Source organism: Chiloscyllium punctatum, unplaced genomic scaffold (genome assembly GCF_047496795.1).
Source record: "Chiloscyllium punctatum isolate Juve2018m unplaced genomic scaffold, sChiPun1.3 scaffold_395, whole genome shotgun sequence".
In the NCBI taxonomy this organism is placed as follows: domain Eukaryota; kingdom Metazoa; phylum Chordata; class Chondrichthyes; order Orectolobiformes; family Hemiscylliidae; genus Chiloscyllium; species Chiloscyllium punctatum.
Genome location: NW_027310129.1, coordinates 85,574 through 110,477, shown reverse-complemented (window position 1 = coordinate 110,477; position 24,904 = coordinate 85,574). Strand labels below are relative to the sequence as shown.

The following is a 24,904-nucleotide window of genomic DNA, read 5'->3' as shown; positions in this document are numbered from 1 at the left end:
CTACCCTACGTGTATACACTTTCCCAGAAAATGGCTGAATGATAAGTGAGAAAAGTTTTCCAATGTTTCCCAGTTTTCCAGTCAAGCCCAGGAATATATGGGCTACATTTTACATTGGCAGAGCAAAAGCAAATTCTATTGGGCAAATGAGGCACAAAATAAATCGCTGGTGACAAATGTTTTCATGAAGTTGCATCATGGTGTTGCCATTTGGCTGCCTATTTTGTAGTTTGCTCAGGAGTTCTACTTTCAATAGCTTAATATTTTAGTGGGATTTGTGAATAGTTATCGCCCAATCGCTTGTTGGCAAATCCCATGCAATGCAAGTTGGGTGTGTGAGGTCAGAGACCAGATATTTTGATGTTTGATCCTGCCAAAGACTGGGCCCAGTATGTGGAAAGACTGAGATATTTTTTCCAGTTAAATGACATTGGTGCAGATGAAAAGCAAGGAGTAATTCCCCTGACAGCTTGTGGACCTGCAGCTTTTTGACTAGGTTAAGATAATTGGCAGAGGCATGTGACTTTAGTTTAACCCTTTATGAGATGCTGAGAGACTGTTGGATATATGAGATTAATGATGTAACCAACTGGACTTAAAGAAGGTACAACACAGGCTTTATCATTGCAAAACGTAGCAAGTGAATAGAAATGGACCCCCTCATCAGTCCAACTGGACCAACTATGGGGACACCATTTGAGTGAAGGCAACTACATAGCCTCACTCAGGACATATACTGAATAGAGAGATTCTAGGTCAGCTTGGAGCAATACCCCAAAACAAAGCCAAGCCTGGGCAAAGTGGTTAAAATTTTCTCCAGAATCTGGGCCGGCAAGCCATTGTCATTACTGCTGGTATGCAAACTTGAGACAGTGAGAGACCAAAATTGAGTAAGAGAAACTCATAGACAGGTATCAAGGGGATATACCCAGGTACACACCCAGGAAGGTCCACCGACATCTGTTTTGGAGCAGTTAAATTGCTTAGCAACATCCAAATCAGAGCCAGTCAAAATAAACGTTTGGTTCAATGGTTGTCCAGTTCTAATGGAGGTCAATACTGGCATAGTTGTTTTGGTGATCACAGAACCAGTCTTCAACAAAATTCACTCTGGACTCCAACCTTTAAGTTTGCGGAAGACGCCAGTTAGACCGAGAACGTATACTGGGGATTTTCTTTACAGATCAAGGGTACAACTTTGGTTTCGGTCTCTAATGAGAAGCAGCTGGTTCAATTACCATTGATTGTAGTAAAAAGTTTGGGTCCAAGCTTGATGGGTTGCAATTGGTTGAGAAAAAATTCACCCAGATTTGCTCAGCAATTTTTGATGAGAAAATGGCTGCCTGTGTGAAGTCCTTATTAAATACCTGAATGTTTTTCAGGAAGGTCTAGAGACAATCAAAGGACTCAAGGCATGTTGACCAGGAAGCAATTCCATGACTCTGCAAGGCCTGCCCAGTGCCATTAGCCTTACAGGCAAAAGTAGAGGCAGAAATCAGAAGGCTGGAACGCGACAGAATCATCAAACCAGTCCAGTTTGCAGAATGGGCAGCACTGGTCATACCAAATGTAAAGACTGACGGGTCGATTTGCCTTTGTGGGGATTTTAAACAAATGATAAACTGCTTTTCGCAGCTGGATAAATATTCCATCCCTTGCATAGAAAATTTTATACGCAAAACTATCAGGGTAGCTGTCCTTCATGATCCATGTGTACTTGCAGTTGCGGTTCGATGAGGATTCCCAGAAGTATGCTACAATTAATACCCAAAAGGGTTTGTACCAATATATGAGACTGCCATTTGGGGTGTTGTCAGCTTATGCAATTTTTCAGCGGACGATGGAGAACATTTTCCAACATCTACCCCAGGTTACCATTTGTCTATGATGTCCTAATAACAGGGAAGACCAATAAGGAACACTTGTATAATTTGGACATAGTCCTTAGACATTTCTCCCTAATGCCTTTGAAAGGTTCTAGGCACCCCAAGCTGCTTTGAAACACCGTACAATGACCCACAGTGATGGCAGGGAGGAATTTCCTGGATTTTGACCCAACATCAGTAAAGTAAGAGTGATATTGTTCCAAGTCAGAATGGTGTATGACGTAACTTGGAGGGGAACTTTCAGATGGTGGTACTTCCATGCATCTGCTACTCCAGTCCTTCTAGATGGTAGAGGATGCCAGTTTAAGTGCTGTCAAAGGAACCTTGGTGTGTTACTGTAGTGCATCTTGTAGATGGTACACCCTACTGCTACTGTACAATGGTGAACAAGGGAGGAGATATTGATGATGGTAGATGTGATCCCTGTCAAATGGGCTGCTTTGTCCTGGATGGGAGTCAAGCTTCTTGAGTGTTGATGGAGCTGCACCCATCCAGGCAAGTGAGAAGTATACCATAACACTCCTGACTTGTGTATTTTGACTGGCTTTGTTGGAATAATGGGCGAGTTGCTCACAGCAGAATTTCTAGCCTCGAACTTGCTTTTGTAGCCAGAGTTTGTATGTGGCAAATTCATTTCAGTTTCTGGCCAATGGTATCTCCCGGGATGTTGATTTTCACTAATAACGCACTATTCTAGGTTCGGCCTTCTGCTGGTCTCCATTGTTCAATTCAGAATATTTCAATCTGATCAGTTATAGAGGCAGACTACTTTTTACCTTGTTCAGACAATTCCCACAAGCCCAGTGGAGGGCTCTGTGCCCTCAGCCACAGCAACATTCAGTGCAAAGTTTCAAGAAAATAAATGGACAAGGGTAAAATAAATGGAGGCTGCTGTTCACTCATCAGTTAAAGTATGTCCTGGCTCATTGTGCATTGAACTATTGTGGACATTCAAGAAATTGGAAGGAGATTCCTCCAGTACGTGACAAGAATGTTCCAGATATTAGCCAGCCTTTATATGAAATGAGGCCAGTTTCATCCAGGACAGCAACTGATCTCGCGACATCAGATGGTGAGAGAAATATGACTTAATTGCTTCCTGCTGATCCTTGCAAAACAGGGTGAGAATATTATATGAGGATAGGTTCGGATTTTATGTAATGCTGTTCATGGTGAAAAGACTATGGAAACTGTGGTGAAAACACTATAAAAACCAGAGCTTACAACCACCTGGAGAGACGAAAAATATTGGGGCTGTTCTGGCTATGTAATGGGACCCCCCAGCAGCAGGTGGCATTGGTGAGGGAGGTCAGCTGGAACAGTCAAACAGAACCGCCACCCCTACCCCAAGAGAAAAGGGTGACTTTCAGGGAAGGAGGCCTGATAGGTCATAGAATCCCTACAGTGTGCAAACAGATCCTTTGGCCCAACAAGTCCACACTGACCCTTCAGATCCATTCCCCTACATTTAACTCCTGACTAATGCACCCAACCTGTACATCCCTGAACACCATGGGCAATTTAGCATGGCCAATCCACCCCAATCTGTGAATTTTAGGATCGTGGGAGGAACCCAGAGCGCCTGGAGGAAATCCACACAGACGGTCACCCAAGGCTGGAATTGAACCCAGGTCCCTGGTACTGTGAGGTAACTGTGCTAACCACTGAGCCACCTCACCGCCCATTATATCTAGGTAAATACTGTGTCTCCTTCTTTAAACATTAATATTCCTTCATATTTGTAATGATCTGATAACAGTGTAATAAATAATCTCTGCTTCATGATCTTTGGGATGCCCGTACATTCAAATTTCATGTCACATAGTGAAAAAAAGACTATAAAGTGAAGTCAAGATCTTTAACATTATGAAGAAGTCTGAAAGGGGTGGATCTGGAGATGATGTTTCCCCATTTTATTTTTAAATAAAATCCCTACAGCTGGCTATTTGGCCCATCAAGTCTACATTGACCCTCCGAACAGCATCCCATGCAGGCTTTTCCCCCTTACCTAGTCCCTGTATTTTCCCATGGCTAATTTATCTAACCTGCACATCCTAGGACTGCAGGAGGAAACCCATGTAAACAAACTCTCCCAAAGGAGGGATTGAACCTGAGTCCCTGGCACTGTGAGACAGCAGTGCTAATCACTAAGCCACCATGCCACTAAAAATAAGGGTCACTGTAGGAGATAGCTACTAATAAAGCCAGCTACTAGTAAAGAATTCAGCAAATTATTTCCTGCCTAAAAACTTGTGAGAATGTGAGACTTGCTACTGCATGAAGTGGAACAAAGTGAGGAATACAGATGCTGGAGATCAGAGTCGAAATGTATGGCGCTGGAAAAGCACAGCAGGTCAGGCAGCATCCGAGGAACAGGAGAATCAATGTTTCACGACATAAGCCCTTCATCAGGAATGTGGAGAGTGAAAGGAATATAAATAGGAGGGTAGGGATGGGGGGTGAGGTAGCTGGGAAGATGATAGGTAGATCCAGGTCGGGGGTGATAGTGATATGTTGGCGGGGAGGGTGGGGTGGATAGGTGGCAAGGAAGATGGACAGGTAAGTTCAAGAGGGTGGTTTGAACTGTTCTATCTGTCTATCTTCCTTTCTATCTATCCACTCTATCCTCCCCTCTGACCTATCACCATCACTGCCCACCTGCATCTACCTATCACTTCCCCTGCTCCTTCACTCCCCCACCCCACCCTCCTATTTATTTCTCAGCCCCTTCAGCCCCCACATTCATGATGAAGGGCTTATGTCCGAAACTCAATTCTCTTGCTCCTCAGATGCTGCCTGACCTGTTGTGCTTTTCCAGCACCTCACTTTATGACTACATGGAGTGGACCAGTTGACTAGAATAGATGCATATAAGTGTAATGATTCACAACTATAAGGACTAAATAGATATGTTGATAGATATGCGATGATGTACCATCGACATACTAAACTGTTGGGCTCAATGATCGTTTCCTGTGCTGGACATAGAGTCATAGAGTCAGGCAGCACAGAAACAGGCCTTTCAGTCTAACCAATCCATGTTGAACATAATTCCAAACTAAACCTTCTATATAACTCAAATGAAAATTGGGTAGTTGGGCAGCTGGTGGCCATGAATTCATTACTCCAGCAAAAGTTATCATTATAGTGTTGGGGAATATTAAAAGCACATAGACTTAACATCTTTCACAGAGTCATAGAGATGTATAGCATCGAAACAGAGCTTTCGGTCCAACTTGTCCATGCTGACTGCATATCCCGACCCAATCTAGTACCACTTGCCAGCACCCGGCCCATATCCCTCCAAACCTTTCCTATTCATATAACCATCCAGATGCCTTTTAAATGTTGCAATTGTACCAGCCTCCACCACTTATGATTCTATAGACCTCTATGAGGTCACCCTCCAGCCTCTAATGCTCCAGGGAAAATAGCCCTAGCCTCTCCCTATAGCTCAAATCCTCCAAACCTGGCAACATCCTTGTAAATCTTTTCTGAACCCTTTCAAGTTTCACAACATCTTTCCAATAGGAGGGAGACCACAATTGCATGCAATAATATTTCATGAAGGTCAAGACAAAAGACATTGAATGGAATCTCCACTTTTGATCTAACTGTGGTGGTATGTGTAAAATAGGCAAGATTCCCTCATTCCCATCAATACAGACTGGAAAGCACAACAGATCACGCACCTATTGTGCACTTAGGTGGCCACGTGGGATAGTGATCTCCTGCCTCAGGGTCAATCAAGCTGCTGGCCAACTGGAGCCACAGAAGTCCAGAAGCTGTGGGCATGGGCGGTGGGGGAATTGGTTGGAGGGGAGATGATGTGGTAGGGGTGTGGGGTGCCATGCAGAGATGGGGGGGGTGTCAGGGGTCTTGGAGGCAAGGTTAGCTTCTGTCCCCTGTGCCCACAAACAAACACAGATTGGAAAAGATTAAAGGCCTCCACCACAGCCCAACTCACCCAACAGGCAGACCATACAGTTTACGGATCACAATAGAATTAGAATTAGCTTTATTGTCACCTGTACTCACAGGAATACAGTGAAAAGTGTCCAAGTTGCCACTTATGGCACCATCTTAGGTACAAAGCACCTCGGTACAGATGCTTAAATACAAATTTTAGGGAAAAAATATTTTAAAAATAAAGAAATGAATTAGAGATAAGAATTCTGAATAACATTCATCTCCAACTGCCAGGACCAGAGATAATCTATAGCATGAAGAGATCTTTAAGTTATTGTCAATTGACCACTTAAGGATATCAGTCGGTGGCAGGATAATCAGATAATTTATTTCACTGACGTTGGTTTGCAAGAAACACCTTGACCACAACACTGAAAAGAACTGCCCAGTTCTTTGTCAAAGCAGCAAAATCTAATTATGAGAATGCTACCCAAATCTCAGGCCAGTTTTCCTAAAGTGGCTTTACCTGTGAGGTCAGCATTCGGCCACCAGCCCAGCTCACAGGCCCTGCACGTGAACTCATCCTGCATGTACTCATTCTCTTTGCAACTTGTGCAGATCCAGCAACAGCTCACCTCCCCCTTCCGAATGACCTGTGGAAACAGAACAGAGAAACCTCATCAATAGAAGTGAAAATAAAATGCAGGGGAGTACTCAGGCTGTCAAGAGAGGAAACGAGAGTTGACATTTCAGGATGACAACCTTTCATCAACAGCAGAGCTCCTTCTCTCTCTCTGAATGGCAGCAAAGAAAATATTTAGAAGGTAATAGCTAATCTCAACAAGTTGGGGGTTGATCTTCACAATGAATGCAATCCGCCCAATCCTTTCACAGATAATTTGTTGGAGTGCCAGTTGGACTCACCTTGATCTGACCTTTTGTACATGGCTCGCTACAGACAGACCGTACCATCTTAGTCACGTTCATCTGAAGCTTGTTATCGTCAATGTCCAGCAACCCTTCGTACCATGTCCCAATGTTAACATAGTCATACATAGCATTCTCTGTCATTTGAAGATTCATAATATCATACCTGGCAATTCAAAGAAGAGGATTAACTAGGACAAGCAATTCTTTGGTGTGGATTACTGTAGTGGTCCCACCACATGAGAGAGAGAGCTTCACTCAATGGGAATATGACAGTAAGGTCTATCGCCCCATTAGCATCAAGCCTTTAGCTCACACCCTCATTGAGCAAGTCTTCCCGCTGGGAGCACAAGCGTGTTCAATAAACATTGACTCATTCATCATTCACAAGAGGAGGCCATTTAATCCATCATACCCATGCTATCTGTTTTGAAACAACTAGCCAATTAACTTTACACTTGTGCTCTTTCACCCACAACTCTTCTTTTTCTTTTCAAATGCCTGCCTGATGGTTTTTATTTTGGAAGTTCAGGTTTTGCATTACCTCTGCATGAAAAGGTATTTTCTTCCCCTTGGTTCCTTTGCTAATTATTCTGACTTCATGCCCTCTGGTTACCAAACCTGTTGCCATTTACTCTATAAAAAGCTTTCATGTTTCTGAACCACCCATTGCATAAAAAGATTAACCAGCTATGAAATATCTTCTTCCCCTTCTCTGAGCAAAACTGAGCACTTTTAAATTCACTAGCCTCCAAGTATAACTGAATCCCTCATCCTTGGGGTGGATGAAGTCTAAAATAAATTCATAGAATTTTGACTAGAAATACTCACCTTTCCCTGGATAAAATATTTAGAGGTAACCTTATAGAGGTTTGACAAGTTTCAAAGGGATGAAAAAAACACAAAAGGGAAACTGTTTCTATTTGTGAGTGAACCCAAAGCAAAAAGCCTTACATATATGATAGTCAAATAATATCAAATAAAGAATTTAGAAGGAATTTCAATGTGAATATTGATGAGCGTACGGCACTCAGGGGAGTAGAGGAATCAAATAGTATTGGTATATCTAAAGAGAGGCTTGATCCATACTTTAGCAAGGAAAGATTAGAAGCACTGCAGCAAGGGTTAATTAGAGGGAGAAAGCTCTACTCTAGACTTTTACATCTTCTAACCTTCATCAGTAATTTAGCTTCTTCTTTCAAACAAATCAACAAACCATTGGCAGAGTATATTATACAGGTATACATTTATATGTAGAATACTTATATCACACACACATATATAAGTATGCTAAATATAACATGTATACCTATATAATATACACTGCCAATGGTTTGTTGATTAGTTTGGGAGAAGCAGCTGAATAAGTGATGCAAGTTAGAAGATGCAAGAGTCTAAAGAAGTGGCCTTGAAATACTAACTCTACTTTCTCTCCACAGATGTTGCCAGACTTGCTGAGTTTCTCTGATAATTTCCGTTTTTTTTCTCTCAGATTCACACATCTGCAGTTCTTTGGCTAGTTTTAGTGTTCAATCTTCGTCTGTGTGTGCTAGTTGGAGAAGGTATGCTACTGAACTGAGGGGCTTGTGTCTGTTAGTGTATGTTCAAAACACGACTGTGCTGTGAAAGTCACACTTGAAACCATCCACTAGACACCCTGGCATTGCACTGAGTGCTAGAAGCCAGCAAATGAGTCAACAAGAAACAGGACTAAAGGATTTCATCTAATCTTCAAAACCAAGAATCCTGAAATTGACCATTGATCTATCAAAGTTCCACTACCTACTCTTCATGAATGACCCATAAAGGCTGGCTTGTATGTCTTTTAACTTTTATCTTTCTCTTGTACTCACTTCTAAATGTGTGTGTATTTTGTTATATAGACTTTTGTTACTTTTGCATTTAGCAGCTAATGAGTTTACTCTTTTGGTGAGCCATGAAAGCCTTGTAATATTGGCTCCTTTGAAAACATAAATACATCTGGTCTGAGTGAAAGGCATTCACGAGGGAGGGGAACCTTTGTAAATTAATCTTGCTGTGACTGCCTGAGGGGTTTGTAGATTAATAAAGACAAGGAGCCTATTCACCTCTCCTTACCTGAGAGCTTGACAATTTGAGGTGTCCTGTCTGAAACTCTATTAACTCGGGCAACATCAACCAGGGTCTGGTTGTAAGACATGGAATCTTTTATGTTCAACTGAGGGAGCCAATGGGGTATTGTTCTAAAGTCTGATTCAAAAGATTGCACGTCAACCAGGGTGGCACTCCCTTAATATGGGAACAGAGTACCAGGCTGGATTATTTGCTCAAGATTCGCTTGAATGGAACTTGAACCCAAAGTTAGGAGAGAGAGAGGACTATTACTGAGTCAAGTTGTGGCCAACTCAGCATGCTTCCCACCTCCCTTCATGTCAGTTTTCACTTCCACACCTTTCAGAAGGCAGACAGCAGGTCACACACCAGCTGGTTCAAATTTTTAGACGCGTGTGTCTATTTAAAGGGATGTGTGAAGTGTCTGATTTAAAATAACAAGGTGCAATGGCGTCAACAAGCAACCAATGCACAGACATGTGCTCCAGCTCTATGTATAAGCACGGATAAATAATCCGTAGTTGGTGCATGTAGCTAATTTGCACGGTAAAGGATGTAACTCGCATGCTCTGGAGGAGTGCTGAGGTCATGGAACTGCATTTTCATGTGGCTGCGGTTAGAAGACTGCGGTTTCTTTTGCCCGAAACGTTGATTCTCCTGCTCCTCGGATGCTGCCTAACCTGCTGTGCTTTTCCAGCACACACTCTCATCTTGACTGTGATCTCCAGCATCTGCAGTCCTCACTTTCGCCTAGGAAGTAAAACAAGGCCAGTTGAAGTATCCCCTGTTCGGCTCCTTCTGTTATGTCTTTTCTCTTGTGCAGGGGGCAGGGAGCAAATGAAACGGTAAGTAGATTGTGCACGTCGTGGTATAATTCGTGCAACTGGTGGGTGGACTAAATTGTACAAAACTGAGAAGATATCAAAACTAAGAAACTCTGAGGCCCAGTGCCTTGTCATACCCTTCACAAGTGCACTGAGTAGCGAAAGAGTTGTCATTTAATGACACAAATAATAGCAATGCAAAAGCCCTGAATATCATTTCTCATCAAACAAAATGAAACAGACACCTTTTTAAAAAGAAATTAGTTAAGTTAAAAGTGGTTAAGAAAACAAGAATTGTTTATCAGGGAGGTTCATCTAGAGAAGTTACGAAAAAGACAGGTACGGTCCATGCAGTTTCAGAAGATGGGAATCCTCCATTTTACTTGCAAACAATGGAATTCCTTCATTTGACTGCACAAGCACAGGAAAGACCTCAATGCTGCAGGACACAGTAGCAGCATTGTTGTACTACAGGGCTAAGAACATTTAAAGCAAGGAAAAGCTAGAATTACATTATGAACACAGGTAGCAGAAATCATTTTGCCTGGAAGATTTGACTTCAGAGTTGGCCGAATCAATCACAGAATAGTACATCTAGGAGAAAATATTTCTTAAGGTACAGATTTACTTCCAAACTAGATACTTAATGAGAAGCTGGACAAGTTAATACATTTTTGTCTTTAATTGGGACAGTAGCTGATGAGGTTATAGCTTGTCAAGGGGTAGAAGTTACAGCAGATAGTTTTGACCAAGTTCTGTAAAGCCTTTTATTGAGAAAGGTCAGCATGTAATTCTGGAAGTGACCTAAGTGCAGCAGTTTCAAGAAAACATGTGACTGTAAACAGATGACATGGGAAAACCCTAGGGGTGTTACTGGAATAGTATATTTATAATTTTGGGTTATGACAAGCATCATAATTACATTACGTCATTAGTTCTGTTTGCAGTCCATTTCAGAAAACCCCAGAATTTTAGGTGAGAAGAATTGAGAATTGACTTCAGAAGAAATTGTTACTTTATCGCCGACATTTGTCTGCTACAGCTCTGCCTCATCTTGAATACTGTGTCCAGATCTGGTTGCCCTGTTATAGAAAGGATATTATTAAGCTGAAGAGGATTCAGAAAAGGTGTTGCCAGGAACGGAAGATTTGAGGCATAGGGAGAGGCTGGATAGGCTGAGATATTTTTCACTGGAGCATAGGAGGTTAAAGGGTGACCTTTTAGAGGTTTATAAGATCATGAGGGGTATACATAAGGTGAGTGGCAGGTGTCTTTTCCCTAGGGTTGCGGATTTCAAGAACAGGGGGCATACTTTCAAGGTGAGAGGAGAAAGATTTTAAAAAGACACAAGGGGCAATTTTTTACACAATGTGGTTTATGTGTGGAATGAACTTCCAGCGGAAATCATGAGTGTGGGTATAGTCACAACATTTAAAAGACATTTTTAAAAAATACTCGAGAAAGAAAGGTTTGTAGGGATATGGGCCAAACACAGGCAGGTGCAACTAGTTTATTTTGGGAATATGTTCGGCATGGACTGTTTGAACTGAAGGGTCTGTTTCCATGCTGTGTGACTCTATGACTCCAAAAGAGTAAAGATGGTAGAGAATTTATACATATTTCACAATCAAGAGTGCTGACACTTGAGTGTGGATATGTGTTTGACCTAAATCTCTTCAATGGAGGAAGGAAGCAAATTATTTACAAACAAACAACCACTGACCAAAGAACAGGCAGTTGGGGAACCACAGACCAATACAGTTTGGTTGCAGACCTTCACAGCACTGAGTCCAAATGTCTCTCTTTTAAAAAAAATCTAAATTCCAAAAAAAAATGCTAATCATATCTTTTACATAGCGTGACTCCTACAAGCAAGAAATAAACCCCAAGTAATACAACTGAGGAAGTAGATGTGTGTGCTTCACAAGCCAAGTGATCACTGTGAGCAAATGAGCCTAATGAACACATTGAAGTAAAGAGCGGATACATTTTGATATAGATCTGTGGGCAGATTTAAAATAAAAATCTGCTCACACAGGTTGAAGTGTTGGTGTATCCAACTCCATGCAATATTGAGATGGGGTGACCAATGTCCACAGATTCAGCCACACTGAAGATCAGGTTTACAGATCTAGCACATGGCCAAAAGAAGAGATAAAAAAATGACTACTCAGGCCGGTGTAAAAAAGTAAGCACCTGTTTCAATAGGACAGCTATCTTCTGCAAAGGAAATTCATACGATTAAGGGTTCTCCAGTCTAAGGCAACCTACAGACTTCATACTTTCAGGAACAGACGAACAGACAGAGGTTTCTGAGTTGAAGACTATCAGTTTTCCAAATCCAAGAGAGTTCATTCTGGGGGAGCAGGAATCCTCCACATACTGCCTGAATTTCTGAATTTAGAGATATGGGGAAACGGGCTGCTGGAAAATAGAATTACAAATGCAAAGATAAAATGTTAATTGAGGGAAGAATTTTCAGGATGCAGAATAGAATGTGATGCTACATCAGGATGTGACGGGCTGAAAGGGTAAACGCTCGAGAGTGCAAGTTGGTCTCTGGTGCAATTAAGTTCTCCGGCTTACCTTGCTTCCTATTTCCGTGAGCAGCACAAAATTCCATCCCATGATCCATGCTTTCACTTTAGACAGCCCCATTTAAAATCAAGCAACACGAGAGTTCTTAGAAAATGTTGGGTTAATGCAGGGGAAATGCAATGTCAAAGTACTAATCATTTACAGTTGAATTAAGAGGTACTGAGACCTCAGTCAGCTGCGCAAAGGGAAACGATCCATTTCACCATTTCACAGGGATGTTCTTGTCTCTGTGATGCTTTCTGACGTATATTTGCTCTGGGTTTAGCAATGCCTTGATTTTTAAAATTCTTACCCTTGTGTTCACATCCCCCATCCCACCCCCCAACTCTGCAACCTCTTTTAACCCTCCAACAACCTGAGAACATCACATTCCCCCAATTCTTTGGCCAAACCATTGGTAGCTGTGCCTTAGAGACCCGTGTCCCAAGATCTGATATAACTTTTTAAAATCTCCCTAATTCGCTGCTTCTCTCTCCTTTTACAAGGTGCTCCTTGACATTGGTTTGTCTCAGGTTCTGATACTCCTCTTTGTGGCTCGGTATCAATTGTTGTCTATTACAGATCCTGTGAAGTTTTGTGAGATTTTCTAGTATGATAAAGCTGCTCTATCAATGAAAATTGTTGTTGTTGAGATTTCCAGCTTTATCTGTTTCTGCTTCGGATTTCACAGGGACATATGACGTAGGTGTGAGACAGTCTCTGTTCTGGGTGATAATTGTCTCAAAGAAGCGAGAGGAGGAGAGATAAAATGTGTGGCTACATCTGGAATTAAAGCTAACTGATAATTAGCTAGAATGTTTAATTCACACAAAGAGTGACTGAAGGAAAGGGTCAGAAAGCTTAAGATATATAATTTCCTCATGAATTAACGCAGACAGGTCATTCCTCAAGATGTTCAGATGATCTAAAGTGGTGATGTGATTATATGAAAGGATGTTTACTCCTTTTAAAACTTAGTCCAAGCTGCTCAAACTTGTCTGACATTGGAGGAAGTTACGTGAGGGAAAGCAAGTGCTCACCAACGTCCTGGAGAGACCACATTTGGATTCTGCTGACAGGATGTTTGGTGTGTGGCTGAGTGGGTGACTTTTGTTGTGTTTCTACCGCAGTTCAACATGTTTTAGCAGCATAGTACATGCAAATTAATATGTTACGCATGTATCAAAATTGCTCATTCAGAATAATAAGCTACACTCAATATTATGCACACACAATGCATGCTGTATATATAAGACAACGTTGCATGTATAGTTACAGTACACACTCAATAAGAGAGATGACAGAGGGAAATGAGAAAATTGTAGATTAGTTAGTCACCTGTTGCTGAAAAATCTGGTGTTGTATAATTCAGAAGAGGATGACTGAACCACATGAAACTTTTCAGCTGATTAGAGAGAGAGAGCTAGCAAGGATTTGGTGGTGGTCATGCCTGATGAATCAGACTAAATATGTTTGAGGAGGTGGCTGAAGTAGTGGACAGGAGAATGTCAATGGATTTTTTTTGGACTTTTGCTGAAGTTCTCCACTAGGCCCATGCCTGGTTAGGGAATTGGCTGAGTGACAGGAGATTGAGTGTAAGAATAATGGGTTGGGGTGCTTCAGTTGGCAGGAAGTGACTTGTAGTGTCTCAGGGGAATCTGTATGATGCCTCAACTACTCACTGTATTCATTAGTAAATTATATAGTGGGGTAGAAAGTCTTGTATAGAAATTTGCCAATGGGTCATGGTAAGTATGAAGAAAGTGTAACATTACAGATTCTGGTAAATTAAGTGAATGGACAAAAGTCTGTCCAATGGATTTTAATGTAGGCTTAATGTAAATAATGTAAATGTAAATAATGGGGGAGGTGATGGCCTAGTGCCATTATCTGTGTACTGTTAATCTGGAGAACCAGACAATGTTTTGGGGACCCGGGTTTGAATCTCACCACCGCAGATAGTGGTATTTGAATTCAAGGGAAAACAAAATCTGGAATTAAGAATCTAATGATGACAAATAATCCACTGTCGATCGTCAGAAAAACCCTAATGGGTTCATTAATGTCCTTTACGGAAGGAAATCTGCCATCCTCACCCGGTCTGACCTACTTGTGGCTCCAGACCCACAGCAATGTGGTTGACTGTTAACTGTCCTGTAGGTAATTAGGAATGGGCAATAAATGCTAGTCCAGCCAGCGATGCCCTTATCCTGCAAATGGATTTTCAAAAATGTAGATTAATGTAAATAATCCAAAAGGCAAATGGGATTCTGGCCTTTATATGTAGGGACTAGAATACAAGGGGATAGATGTCATGCATTAGCTGTACAAAGCCCTGGTCAGACCACACCTGGACAAATGTGACTAGTTTTGGGCTTCACGTCTTAGATATGATATTTTTATCTTTGGAAATTTTGCCGAGTCAAATGAATTCCGATGGTTAAATTGAGAGGATAGTGATGTAATTCTTGGAATTTTGTAGGTTAAAAGGTGACTTGATTGAAATTTAAGATACAAGGGTTAGATTGGGAGAAACCAGCTCTGCTAACTGGAGAGTCCACAATTAGGAATGTTCTCAAATAATTTAAAGCCAGACTGTTCAGCAGAGACATGAGACAACACTTCATCATGCAAGGGGTGATAGAAGTTTGAAACTCTTCTGCAGATGCTGCATCAATTGTCAATATTAAAGCTGAACTTGATGGATTTGTGTTAGCAAAAGGCACTAAGGGATGGATCTAGGGCATAAGTGAATATATGGAGTTGGCACATGTCAATCATGATCGAATTGAATGATGGAAGAGGCTTGAGGGGATAAATAGCCTCCTCCTGTTCCCAAGCTCTTATAATAACACTGCACTTTCACAATACTAGGCTATGCATTTATTAACACTTTACACACACAATAACATGTTACACATAAGAACACCAGATAGAAAAACCACTATACACTTTAACACAGTAAAGGCAATAATATAGACTGCACCAGAAAGAGTGCTCCATCATTGAAGATGCCATATTTCAGCAGCAAGCCATTATCTATTTGTTCAAGTTAGTGCAAGCATTCAGTGGCATTATTTGAAGTTTCCCAGATGTGTGGGCCACAACCATCTATCTCTTAAACAACAGCACTTGACTATTCACCTCATTTATACTTGCTGGGATCCTGTTGTGCTCAGATTGATTAATTGTGATGACATACCCCTGTGGTACAGCGGGATCTGGGAGGCCATGTACTTAAATCCCAAAGTTAATATGGAAATACAGCAAGTGACTGGGAAGGCAAGTGGAATATTGACATTCATTGCAATGGGATATCACATGTTTTGCTGCAGTTGCAAGAATGTTTGGTGAGGCCACTGGAGGACACACCCTCATCTACATCAATGGAGCTGAAGTGGAAAGGGTCGAAAGTGTCAAGTTCCTCAGAGTGACGAAAACCAACAACCTATCTTGGACCTCCCACGGAGATGCGACAGTCAAGAAGGCCCAACTACATCTCTTCATCCTCAGGCAGCTTAGGAACTTTGGCATACCCATAAGGACCCTCATCAACATTTACAGATGCACCATGGAAAGCATACTATCTGGGTACATAACAGCTTGGTACGGCAACTGCTCTGCCCAGGACCGGTAGAATGTACAGAAAGTTGTGTGCACAGCCCAGACCATCACAGAAGCCAACCTCCCATCCAAGGACTCTAGTTACAATTCCCGTTGCTGTGGAAAAGATCATCAAAAACCTCTCCTACAACCTCTTCCATCAGGCAAAAGATATAGAAGTTTGAACACATGCACCAGCTTCTTCCCTGCTATTATTATACTGATGAATGGACTCTCTAACTTCAAATAATGTTGATTTTGCTAATGTTGATTTTGCTTTGTGTGCCTGTAACCTGTATGCTTCACTCTGCCTAAACACCCTATGATCAGTATGTCCTTATTTACTATGGTCTACCTGGACTACTCGCAAAACAAAGTTTTTCATTCTACTTAGGTACATGTCATACAGTCATAGAGATGTACAGCTCAGAAACAGACCTTTCGGTCCAACATGTCCATGCCGACCAGATATCCCAACCCAATCTAGTCCCACCTGCCAGCACCCGGCCCATATCCCTCCAAACCCTTCCTATTCATATACCCATCCAAATGCCTCTTAAATGTTGCAATTGTACCAGCCTCCACCACTTCCTCTGGCAACTCATTCCATACACGTACCACCCTCTGCATGAAAAAGTTTCCCTTTAGGTCTCTTTTATATATTTCCCCTCTCACCCTAAACCTATGCCCTCTAGTTCTGGACTCCCCGATCCCAGGGAAAAGACCTTGTCTATTTATCCTATCCATGCCCTCATAATTTTGTAAACCTCTATAAGGTCACCCCTCAGTCTCCGACGCTCCAGGGAAAACAGCCCCAGCCTGTTCAGTCTCTCCCTGTAGCTCAGATCCTCCAACCCTGGCAACATCCTTGTAAATCCTTTCTGAACCCTTTCAAGTTTCACAACATCTTTCCGATAGGTAGGAGACCAGAATTGCATGCAATATTCCAACAGTGGCCTAACCAATGTCCTGAACAGCTGCAACATGACTTCCCAACTCCTGTACTCAATACTCTGACCAATAAAGGAAAGCATACCAAATGCCTTCTTCACTATCCTATCTACCCCCGATTCCACTTTCAAGGAGCTATGAACCTGCACTCCAAGGTTTCTTTGTTCAACAACACTCCCTAGGACCTTACCATTAAGTGTATAAGTCCTGCAAAGATTTGCTTTCCCAAAATGTAGCACCTCGCATTTATCTGAATTAAACTCCATCTGCCACTTCTCACCACAATGGCCCATCTGGTCCAGATCCTGTTGTAATCTGAGGTAACCCTCTTCGCTGTCACTACACCTCCAATTTTGGTGTCATCTGCAAACTTACTAACTGTATCTCATCAAACCATTTTGACTACTGTTTTTAATTTTTTTTTAACCAGATCAGAGAAAGTTCACACAACCGATATCTGAGGTGGGGGTGCTATGCTACTGGGAGAAGATGGAGTTTAAAGAATGAGAGTTGATCACACTGAAACATAATATCCTGAGGGGACATGACAGGGTGGATGCTGAAAACTACTTTCCTCTTTTGGGAGACATAAGAATGAGAAGCATAGTTTAAAAGTAAGGGGTTTCCCATTTAAGACAGAAATTTAAGGGGATTTTTATTTCTCTTAGAATGCCATGAGTCCTTGGGTCTCTCTTTCAATGACATCAGTGGAGATAGGGTCATTGAACAGGTTGAAGACAGAGGTAGATAGATTATTGACTAACAAGAGAGTCAAAGGTTATCAAGGTAAGTGATAATGTGATAGGAGAGAGTGAGGACTGCAGATGCTGGAGATCAGAGCTGAAAAATGTGTTGCTGGAAAAGTGCAGCAGGTCAGGCAGCATCCAAGGAGCAGGAGAATCGATGTTTCGGGCATAAGCCTTTCTTCAGGAATGGTAATGTGATGTTGAGGCCAAAATCAGACCAGCCACGATCTTGCTGAAAGACTGAGTGGGGTTAGAGGAGCTGAATGGCCCAATCCGTATGTTTGTATATTCATTATCATTTTGTGAAGCACTTTGTAATTACCTAGTACCCAGTTGTACAGTACATGAATAGAAATGCTTTTGCTACATGGAAATGAGAGACTGATTTATGAAAGTTCCAGGATGTAACTGGGACACGATTGCCAGTGTAAAGAGAATACATCATAACCTTGAATAAATATTAACCAGGTGTCACCATCCTATATCATTTAGTGTCATTTCTGAGTGAAACTACTTATGTTTATAGATTTTGAGAGGGAGATGTTCCTAAAGATTGGACACAAAACCTTGGCAAAAGGCAAGCACTTGACAACCATCTGATGAAGGAGTGGTGTTCCGAAAGCTAGTGCTTCCAATTAAACCTGTTGGACAATGACCTGGTGTTGTGTGATTTTAAACTTTGGCAAAAGAAGGTTTCAACCAAACATGATAGCGTTGGTCTTCGCCTTGGAATCAAGCATGATGTCAGTCAGGCTGAGTATGTCTTCAATTAAGTGAAGTACAAACTTTTGCCTCAACAAGTTTTTCTGCAGTGGTGATCTGTTGTCGTATAGCGAAACGAAATTTCCAGCCCTGGGTTGGATTCTATCTGCTTCCTCTGTTACTACTGATCCACCTCATGGTTAATTTGCTAAGCCTCAACCTGGCTAGTGTCTTGTTAGATTAAGGGCTGCTGTGCCAAGCAATTAGTAACATTCTTCTCCACTCAGTGGTGTTAATGCCTCCCAATGAAACACAATGACCAAGAAGGGCTTGCTTATGGATTTGGGTATGTGCTCTCAGGAAAGTCTGGCCCACGTGCATTTACACCTTTCAACACAATGACCCTTCCCTGGGTTTGTGTCCTTTCATACATGGCTTGGGTTTAAAATTAATTAATTATGGCAGTATAGGTGCAGACGTGACAAAGGCACGTCTACGTTTTCCAGTATATCAGCCAAGCTCTGAAAATTAAGCCTCCTAAAGCTTACTCCTCACTTTCTCATCTCTGACCTATTCAGTGCTCCCTCAGATAGCCCATGCCACCTCTATATCCCTCTCATTCCTCACTAACCTCACCTGTCACCTGATGTGATTTCAGATTAACCATTACACTCACCAATCACCACTTCCATACCATTTCCCCTCGGGTAGGGAAATGCCATCTCCATACCCTGTCAGATCCCCCATATCACCTTCATGCCTCCCATATATCTTCCATAGTCACTCACCAGCATGCACTATGTATAGTCCTTGGGAGCTAAGTAATAGCAGTGAAAATCATTTTTTAAAAAAACTGGAAAAAGATTAAAATTTAACAGTCTAATAAAACCTTGAAATAAAGTGTTCTATCATCATTACCAGAAATAAATCTGCTTTAGGATAAACAGAAAATGTATTCGTCTATGTACCTATTGTGTTTGTAAACACATGGTTAACTACATCAAAGATGCATTATGTTATTACAACTTCTTAAAAGTTTGGATGGTTCTTGAATCAATACTTAGATAAGGTGTAGATTTTAGATTTTAGGAGTACAGTGAAAAGTGTATAATGTAGCCACACATGACACCATCTTACTTACCAAGATAGCTAGCTAAAAAAAGACTTCGGTGTGAGGTAGTAGGAGTAAGCATTACTTCATAGAATAGTAGAAAATAAAGAAATAGGTAACAGTTTACATTAAAGTCTTTCCTAGTTAAAACTAGGAAAACACTGACAGGAAGCCATGAATAGCTTTTGAAACTCACCCAAGCATTTATAATGGTTATGGTTTCCTTAACAAAGGTGTCATGTTACACTGCCTGAAAGAACAGAATTGTATCTCAATTCCATTTCTAATTCATATCTCTCCCAAAAGGGGAAACTAGTTTTCAGCATCCACCCTGTCATGTCCCCTCAGGATATTATGCTTCAGTGTGATCATCTCTCATTCTTTTAAACTCCACCTTCTCCCGATAGCATAGCACCCCCACCTCAGGTATCAGTTGTGTGAACTTCCTCTGATCTACTTCAAACAGGGGTGTCTGGTGATCTATAGAGTGGAGTTGGGTGTCAAAGAATTTTTCAACTTTCAAATACAGTTTTGTTTTTAACAACCCAAGATGTCAATTGATTTAAATTACAATATAAAACATGAAAGCTGTGATTGTCAGAACCTTTTATACTTGATAATGCATTTTGGCACTTTTGACAATTGAAAAAAATACTGCATCAGGATGTGTCCACAGGGCTGCTCAATGCAAGGGTCAATCATCTATGCTGGACAGATCCCTATGATTAATGACAGGATTAAAATATATGTCTGCATTACAATCTAACATCCAATAGTGATATTTGAAGCGATCGAAACATTTTGCACTTTCAAAATGTTCCTGATTCCACAGCAGGCTTTCACTGGTGGTGATAAAATCTCTAAGGTGGCATCCTTCTTTTAGGCTTTACAAAATCTGCACCAGCACATGTCAGCAGGGAAATACAATTTTCTGGTGGTCCCCACAATGAGGATCCTGCCCTCGGAAGGATTGTGGGTGGAGTTTGTATCCAAGGCCTTGCTGATACACCAAAAGACCACATGGAAATGGTGCGGGGTCAGGAAGACACAAGAAAATTATTTATCCAGCAAACCAAATTCGGCATTTGGTGACTCAATTCACACTACCACTGGGAGGCAAAAACCTGATCACTGACTCCAGGGAAGATAAAGTGTAGCTGATGAAGTGGTGAGGGAATCCTCTGTGGTGCATAAAATTCAGGTGATTTTTTTATTGTAGTTATCTGATGGGTTCTTTATTCTTCCCTCACTCCAAAAGATAACCCAAGCAGACCCCTTGCAAAGGAAATGACCTCTAACCTCCAAATATTTCTGGTCTTCTCATCTTTGGGCATGCTCCATCTGAGCCTCTGCTTCTCTCAATAGGCGTCAATATTATGTTGAGCCCCAATAAGGGATCTGGACAGACAAGGTCCTGCACTTTCAATATACAGCCTACTGCATCTGTCTAGTACATATTGATTAGAATAATTTATTTGTATGAGAACGCTCTGGTGTACGATATTACCAAATTTATATCCTTGAACATGTTCTTCTACTGTTCCTTTGGGAACATCTGTTTGTCAATCGTAACCGGAGCTTGAGGCTGACAATGATTTTTGTGAGCACTTTTTGAACTGGTGCTTTTTATTCTTCAAATCAACATTTTAGTAACCAGTCATAGTTTGTCTCGGGGCATGTATTGCTGTCGGTTACATAGGGTATAGTTCTTACGTCATTCTAAGGAATTAAAGGAAGCACAAACTCTATGAGTATCTGGTAACTATGGGAACATAGATATTGCTGGATGGAGAAAGACCAAGGTCCATCTCATTCAGATTCAGTCAGTTGAGTTGTTGTCTATTCTTAACAATCCATTTCTATCAATTAATCTACAAGGGCTCTGGCGCATGATGGTTAAGTTGCTGGACTCATAATCCAACGGATCAGACAAATCCCACTGTGACAGCTGGTGGAATTTCAGTTTGTTTTTTAATAAATCTGGAATTTAAAACAAATGCTAGTTGTGGTATTGGTAATCATGAAACCATTGTCAATGGTCATAACAACCCATTGGCTTCACTAATATCCTTCATGAGAGGAAATCAGCAGTCCATTCCTGGTCTGGACAACTTGTAACTCTGGACCCACAGTATCATGGTTAACTGCCCTCTGAAATGGTCAAGTAAGCCACTCAAATTGAGGGCAATTAGGGATGGGCATCATATGTTGGCCAGGCCAGTGACACCCATTTCCCATGAAAGAATGAAGAGAAAAAAAAAGCGATTGACAGACTTAGAGGACAATGAGGTCTCACACTGGTCACCTGTGGAGGAGCCAGTAACACCGTGGATCAGTGTTGCAGTGATTTCCACAGTTGCGGGGAGTAAATGACTTCCTTCTCCTGAAGGCCGCAGGTCCTGCTCCATCATCCAGCATAGTCACATCGCCGTACCCCAGGACAAATGGAGCCTGCATTGGCACAGGGCCTCACTCACGCCTAGGAAAATGGAATCAGTCCTGAAAATCTCCAGGGCCTACCTACGCACGTCATGTTTCCTGAGGGTCCCTGCGGCTACAACCTCACCTTCTCCCTGAGCTGGATACATGTGGTCCTCCATGGGGGCTTGTAGCTGCTCTTGAGCTTGCTGTCTGTCCTACATCTCCTGTAACCACCTTCATGTTCTTGGACAGGCAACCACAGTGAACAATATCCCCAACAGTGGCAGGGTCCATCTCGTTCAGTGGGAAGGACATAAACTGGGCACAGAAGGACTGAAAGAATTCCTTTGATCTCACAGCAGTGGCATACCTTGTAGATGTGTCCCCAGCAAGCTTCATCACACAGTGAGCGATGCTGACCATGGGTACTGGGGGAATTTGTCTGTATCAGACATGTCATTGCAAAAGGACTGCCAGTAACAGAACACCACAATCCCAACACTGAACCCACATTGAACACTAAAGGTCACACTGCATTCAGCACAATCATTACATGTTAGGCGAGGATTGGAAGTTGTGAGACTCAAACAACTTGGAAGTCATTTGGACAATGGCTCCCCTTCAGCAATACTGTCTCTTCAGTTCCCTTCCTGACAATACACAGTTCCACTGATTGTTTGGATTGGCCCTATGGGACTGACCACTGAGCACTCTCCAGGCTATACTGGGACAGACGCCCTGACCATGAGATTCCCAAGAGGATGACTGAATTGCTGAAGTCCCTGGATTCTGTGCAGATTATTGTGTGACTGATGGTACCAAAGCCCCCTGACTGACAGGTCCCATCTTGGCTGTGTTGGACACTATCTCTCACCAGTTTCCAACATGGCCATTTGGTGCAGTGTGTCACTGTGCAGGCAGCTAGCAGTTATTGAAGGTGTGAGGTTGATGTGCTATTCATCAAGATAAGCCCTCCACCCCACCCACAGGACAGTTCTGTACTGACCAGCATGGCAAAAAAAGCAGCCTCTCAGTTTGTCTGCAATAAACAGGATCTCAGAACAGCAGTTGGCTGAAACACCAACCCTCTAACAGGCATGGCATGTTCAGGATTGGCATGGATAGTACCTTGTATATGTAGACACAAAGTTGAATGCTAAGAGAGTGAGTGAGCAGCCATGGGATCCAGCATGCTCCATTCTGAGAGCTGGGTGCCTGCTCATGTGCACAAAGTGTCCATATGCACTGAGCTTCCACGTGCACAAAGTCTCCATGTGAACAAACTCTCCATGTGCACAAAGTGTCCTTGCTGCAGCCTTTTAATACCAGTTGCTAATGTGCCGTGCAATGCAGGTCTGTGCTTCCTGAGCAGCTTGCCAGTGCATTGGAGAGGTGCTGTGACAGTCTATGGCAGATCCCAGATGACAATCTCCAGAGGCAGAGTTTGTGTGCGGCTGGTGCCTGGATCATCTCCTGAGATATTGTTGCTCAGTGTCTGATGTGGAAGTGGTGAGCTGAATTTGCACGACACTCGATCTGGTTTCCTTGCCACGCTTTCCGAACGTAGAGCTTGCTTGGTATGTTTGGGAGGCCAAATACTAATGAGGCAGGTTGTCGCACTAACAAGGCACTTCATAAACATTAATCCCTGTCATTTGACATCTTGTCACTGCCAAGTGAGTATCTCACCACACCCACTTATGAAAAGAATAAAAAGGTGAAGTGAATTTGGAAGGGTTCACGGTTCTGGGCATTGAGGCAAGATTCTCATTTAGCAGCAGAAGATTTTGCAGCAGAAATGAGGGCTGTAGAGCATGAGTCTTAGTAACAGGTAGGTAAAGAAACAAAGATAGAGTGTGTGTGAGGTCTTGGAAATAAGATGATAGCTGTTATGTTGGTGGAGTGGAGTAGGTTATTCATTTTCCTCCTAAGTTTTTGTACCTTCATCAGCTGAGACAGCACTGGACCATGCTGGCATAGGATCATAGGATCATAGAATCTACATAGTGTGGAAACAGGCCCTTCATTGTACTAACTTCCATGTGCCTATCCACGAGTCACTTAAATGTTCCTAATGCATCTGATTCTATTACCACTGCTGGCAGTGCATTCCAGACACCCACCACTCTCTGAGTAAAGAACCTACCCTAAACCTTCCTCCAATTACCTTAAAATTATGCTCCCTCGTGATAGACATTTTTGCCATGGGAAAAAAATCCTGGCTATCCACTCTGTCTTATGCTTCTCAACCTCTTGTACACCTCTAACAAGCCACCCCTCATCCTTCTTCACTCCAATGAGAAAGCCCGAGTTTCCTCAATCTTTCTCCATAAGACATGCCCTCCAGTCCAGGCAGCATCCTGGTAAATCTCCTCTTCATCTTCTCTAAAGCTTCCACATCCTTCCTATAATGAGGCGACCAGAACTGAACACAATATTCCAAGTGGAGCTGCAGCATAACCTTGCTGCTCTTAAACTCAATCCCCCTGCTAATGAAAGCCAACACACCATATGAGTTCTTAACAACCCTATCAACCTGGTTGGCAACTTTAAGGGATCTGTGGACATGGACACCAAGATGCCTCTGTTCCTCCACACTACCAAGAATCCTTGCCTCAAATAGAACAAACCAGTCCAGCACTAACAGCAGGTGCTTCCTAAATAACCTCCACATTTCTGTGTGCATTTCCCTGACAACGTCTGTTCCCAATTTAGGTGCCCCAGTTCTTGTCTAATAGCATTGGAATTCCCCCTCCCCTAATTAGATACTTTCCTATACCGTCTGCTCCTATTCCTCTCCGTGAATATAGTAAAGGTCATGGAGCTGTGATCACTGTCACCGAAATGTTCTCCTACCGGGAGATGTGACACCAGGCATGGTTCATTGCCAAACACCAAATCCTATATGGCCTCCCCTCTAGTCGGCCTATCTACATATTGCATCAGGAACCCTTCCTGGACACATCTGACAAAAACTGCTCTATCCAAACTATTTGACTAAGTACGTTCCAATCTATATTAGGGAAGTTAAAGTCACCCATGACAACCACCCTGTTACTGCACATTTTCAAAACCTGCCTCCCAATCTGCTCCTTTAAGTCTCTGTTGCTATTAGGGGTTCTATAGAAAACTCACAATAAAGCGACTGCTCCTTTC

At 42.2% G+C, this 24,904-nt stretch overlaps 1 protein-coding gene across 1 annotated transcript in view; it reads right to left on the bottom strand.

The window, feature by feature from the left end:
* The window catches only part of LOC140472648 (metabotropic glutamate receptor 1-like), a gene marked incomplete at its 5' end in the record, with an annotated part of 97,555 nt that overhangs the window by 32,060 nt on the left and 40,591 nt on the right, over window positions 1-24,904 (bottom strand). Inside the window, 2 exons of the mRNA XM_072567507.1 lie at window positions 6,322-6,448; window positions 6,720-6,888. Of these exons, the coding sequence (XP_072423608.1) occupies window positions 6,322-6,448; window positions 6,720-6,888 (296 nt within the window). The remainder of the gene's footprint in view (window positions 1-6,321; window positions 6,449-6,719; window positions 6,889-24,904) is intronic.